This window comes from Parus major, chromosome 2 (assembly GCF_001522545.3).
Source record: "Parus major isolate Abel chromosome 2, Parus_major1.1, whole genome shotgun sequence".
NCBI lineage: Eukaryota > Metazoa > Chordata > Aves > Passeriformes > Paridae > Parus > Parus major.
This window is the reverse complement of record NC_031769.1, coordinates 68164887-68169627: the sequence shown is the minus strand read 5'-3', so window position 1 is coordinate 68169627 and position 4741 is coordinate 68164887. Positions and strand designations below refer to the sequence as shown.

General features: G+C 44.0%; 1 protein-coding gene across 1 annotated transcript in view; it reads left to right on the top strand.

Moving 5' to 3' along the window:
- LOC107200016 (heterochromatin-associated protein MENT-like) overlaps window positions 1–4422 on the top strand; it is a 33232-nt gene extending 28810 nt beyond the window's left edge. The window contains exons 12-14 of the mRNA XM_015617892.2: window positions 1973–2115; window positions 3130–3297; window positions 3948–4422. Of these exons, the coding sequence (XP_015473378.2) occupies window positions 1973–2115; window positions 3130–3297; window positions 3948–4352 (716 nt within the window). The 3' untranslated portion in view covers window positions 4353–4422. The remainder of the gene's footprint in view (window positions 1–1972; window positions 2116–3129; window positions 3298–3947) is intronic.
- The last annotated feature ends 319 nt before the right edge of the window (window positions 4423–4741 follow it).

Genomic DNA, 4741 nt, shown 5'->3' with positions numbered 1-4741 from the left:
TTGTTTTTGTAGTGTGAGCTTTGTTCAGTATGGAATGCAGAGGTTCCTGGGTTTTGTTGTGTGGGGTTTTTTGTAGTTTTTGAGACCTATCTTCTTTAATGTGTAATTGGAAGGTTTGTGGAATTACCAATTATTTTCCTTTCCTTTCTTGCTTGGGCTTAATAACATACAATACATCTTCTGCAAATGAAGCCAGGCAGATGAAAAATATTTTAAAAAGCCCACTGTCTACATTTCCAGCTGGTAATAGCAACATGATTTATTCCTTTATCAAATTTTGCTCGGGTAGTATACATCTCTTGGCATGTGTTTTATGTGGGAAGTGACAATATTAAATGCAGAGCCAGTCATTATGATTTGGATATTTGCTTCCTTTGCGATGTGGGAGCAGAGTATAAACTCCTGTTTTATTTCCATGTACTTTATAGAATTTTCTCAAAAAGTTCTGTTGTTGTCATAGTTGAAGATACTGAAAATGCCTTTGAACACAGTCTGAACTACCAGCTGTTGGTGTCCCAGCTTGGGCAGGGCTTTGTCCCCACAGGTCCCTTCCCTCGTGAGCTATTCTGTGATCCTGTAGCACCTGGCTTGAGGGAAGGAAATCAGGACTGCTGACTCTGCTGCTCCCTAATTTATGACTTGTGCAACATCTTGTTGGGTACATTGGTTATGCCTTACATGAAAATCTCCAGATGGGAGGTGTGGTGAAAAAAATCTTTTGACTTCAAGTGTCAGTATTTAAGTTAAGCGTAATTTTACTATAAAAGCCATCTTGCTGAAGCAAGTGTGTTTAGAGAAGGTATGAGCACTGCTGTGGATGTTGGTCTTTGTGCAGGTGCTTTCTCTGAGCAGCGTCAAGGATGCTCACAATGGGTATCAATCCCTTCTCTCTGAAATTAATGATCCCAACACCAAATATATCCTGAGAACTGCGAACCGGCTGTACGGAGAAAAGACCTTGGAGTTTCTCCCAGTAAGTAGCCATTAAATTTGTTATGAGTCTTAGTATAATGCACTTGCTACCTGTTTCCTCTGGAGGTCAAAGGCAGGCTTCGGGGCTTGCCTTCCAAATCTTCTGTGCTGAGAGCCAGGAGTGCAATTGATTCTGGCAAAGCCCGGGGTCTGAACTTGGTGGAGAATCTCTTTGAAATAATATGTGTCCTGAGTGGACAAGTGATGCCAAGCAGGGCAAAATCCATCAGTTTGTACACTTGAGGGTTCTATGATCCATTAATATGTTTGGCTGTGGGATGAATGGTTGATATACCTCTAAGCAAAAGTATTATAGAGAAACTACAAAATCATGTGCTGTATCCCAGAGGCAGAAAATAAAATGAAAAAAAAACAACCCCACATCACTGTCAATGAAGTGTAGAAATTTGGAGCAGAGTGCATAAGCCATAAAAATGATACTGATACTGATTCCTAGTTCAAAGAAGTGGTATAAATCCTGGTAGGAACTTGTCAGCCAGAAGTCAATCCCCAGCCAGAACATTCATGGCTCTGTATGAAGTTGGGTAAGGAAAGCAGGCAGATTTCCTTGGAGAATGTAAGAATCACCTGTGTCTGAATGTGAGTAAATCTCTTGCTGAAAATCTGTTGTGAATGTCCCTGTTAGTCTTTTATAGAGTCGAGTCAGAAATCCTACCATGCTGGCCTGGAGCAGATGGACTTCCTGCATGCTTGGGAGGATTCCAGGAGGCAAATCAATGGCTGGGTAGAGGAAAGGACTGAAGGTGAGTGCTTTGCCAAGTGTCCAGTTGTGTTTAATGGCAGCCATTGTTTAGGTAAACACCTGCTTCAGGATGCAGGCTTATGAATTCAAAGAGTTAAAATGCTGAGGTTTTGCTGTGTCTGGTACATAATTCTCTTCTCTATTATGTATTAAATGCAGGTGAGATACTATTTTGGCTAATAATTAGATCCATGTCAAGGTATTAAGAAATGTGTCTTTTTCCCTTATATCATAAAGGTAAAATTCAGAACCTGTTGGCAGAGGGGATTCTGAATTCCTTGACCAGACTTGTGTTGGTGAATGCCATCTATTTCAAAGGCAACTGGGAAGAGCAATTTGACAAACAGAATACCAGTGAAAGGCCATTCCGAATTAATAAGGTATGATGTGCTAAAATGCTTGACCATGTAGTGTGAGGTGGATGTTGTCTGAAATGACCACCTTTAAGAAGAAATTAAATCTTTCAAGCAGGGTTCCCTTGTGTAGGCTGTAGGAAATCCCTGATGCTCTCTCCCTTTTATTGGAACACTCTCTTTGCTGAGTTTCTCTAAACTTTCACATAATTCCTAGAACCTTTGCTATAGCACAAATACATGTGTGAAAGCTTGTGAACTGAAGTCTTCTTCAGTCAGAGCTTTCCTGCTGCATTTCTGCCCCTGAGCCCATGCAAAAGAAATGGCAAACAAATTTCCTTTCAAGACTTGTTTTCAGAAGTCAGTCAGTGCTCTTGAGGAAGACTTGGCCCCTGGCATGGGCAGGCCATGGCTGCCCCTCAGGATCCCCTGCAGCTCTGTGTTGGTCTCCAGGTGTCCTGAGCAAGAACTTTCCTGTGCCTTCCTTAACTGCCTGGCTTTTGAAGCAACCATTGTGGAAGATTGAAGCCCTCATGCCTGTCTTGAAACTGTCCCTGCCCCTCAGTGATGAAATAAATCCAAGTATATTGGAAAGTGTTACTATAACTCTTTATATAAGGGACAGTTTCTGCTTACCCCAGACTTCCTCTGACAGCACTTCAGAGACTGCTGGGCTGACTCGGTTCCTGACACTTTGCTCTCTCCCTGGTGGAATGTGTTGGAAAAGCTGGCAGCAGTATCCAGAGACACTGTACCATTTTCTAACCCTTCAGCTGTGCCAGCTTAGAACCAGGTTTCAAGATGCACCATTAACAGGATGTAGGGCTAATGAATAATCTCTTTTGGAGTTGTTTTGGACTATATTATGCGTTGTATATACGTTCTGCTTTGCACAAGACTGTGGTTGGGCTGCACTTTTTGGTGTGTGATCAGTTCTCTTTGGTGAAATCCTAAAAGGCCCTAAGTAACTGTCTGCCTGCTTCATAGTTTGAGACCAGCAGAGTAGTTGTGCACTAACTGTTGGCATCTCTGGATTTCTAGAATGACACCAGACCTGTGCAGATGATGTTCAAGGAGGCACATTTTAACATGACCTACATTGGGGACTTCCAGACCAAAATCCTTGAGCTCCCATATGTGGGTAATGAGCTGAGCATGATCATCCTGCTCCCTGATTCAATCCAGGATGGATCCACAGGCTTGGAAAGAGTGAGTAGTTGAGCTGAGTGCAAAGACAGCCTGAGTCCTTGCAGGGAAGAAAGTCTGAATTGTACAGAGACATGCAGTTCAGTTCCAGAGCACTTGTGTTGCTGGTTCTCCAGGCCAGGTGAAATGTCCCTCTTCTCCCTGTCCCCAAACTGACTGCCCCCCTGTGTCAGTGCTGCTCAGGCTGTGTGCTGCTCCCGTAGCCAGAGGCTCTGGAAGAAGAGCTGGCCCTGCTCAGGAGCAGAGGTCAGCTGTGGGTGTGGTGAAGCCACGGTTTGGTGTTTCTGGAATGTGGAGAGGGGGATTTTGGGTGGGTTCTTTGCCAGTCCTGTGGCTTGTTCTGTAGCTCTTCTGTGCTGAGCAGCTGGCAGGTGGAGTGTGGCTCATAAGAAAGGGGAGGATGTCTTTTGTGGTGAGGGTAGGTTTCAAGTTTTGGCTCTTTGGCACTCTGGACAAGGTGTTTATTACTAAAGTATCTTGAGTCTTTTATTGCCATATTAATAATGAAAACCCCCACAGTGTTCATGTGTAACACAGGGGAAAAACGTGTGTGTTTTGTGCTATGTGAAGAAACACATAGAGATCACTACTTTGTCTATGTAACATTGACTCAATTCTCAGTGTGATTAAGCAAATTTGGATTTTTCTCTCAGCTGGAAAAAGAACTCACATATGAGAAGCTGATGGTTTGGATCAGTCCTAAAATGATGGAGTCTACAAACGTGCAGGTGTCTTTACCCAGATTTAAACTGGAAGAAAATTATGATCTGAAACCCCTTCTGAGGAGCATGGGAATGCTGGATGCATTTGATTCAGGGAAGGCAGACTTCTCAGGAATTTCATCTGGCAATGAGCTGGTGCTCTCTGAAGTGGTTCACAAGTCCTTTGTGGAAGTCAATGAAGAAGGCACAGAAGCAGCTGCTGCCACTGGGCTGATGTTTGTTGAGTGCTGTGCAATGATAGTTCCGGAATTCACTGCAGATCATCCCTTCCTCTTCTTCATCCGGCACAACAAAACTTACAGCATTTTGTTCTGTGGCAGATTTTGCTGTCCCTAAGGAGGAGATGTCTTGGCAGCATTATAAATAAACATATAATAAAGGCACAATAAATTTACATTTCCCTGGAGCAAGATGACTCCTTTTGCACCAATTGTCTCTTTCAGCTGTGTCTGAACCCTCTTCTGTGGCCTTGATCTTGGGCTTGGCAGGAGTAACAGAGCTGCTTAGCCAAGTGCAGCACCTGCCATGCCCAACCCCTCCTGTGCCTGGCTGCAGAGATCTCCAGGTTCTTGCTGACACAAGAACCATCCCACTTGCTCTGTGGGTGCTTCTTCTGTGCTTGACCTTACTTTGGGTGTCCAGCGGGCAGAGTCAGGTGGTGACAGCCCATGGGAGGGAAGAACTTCCTCTTGCTTGTGACAAGGCTGGAGCACATTTGTATCTGC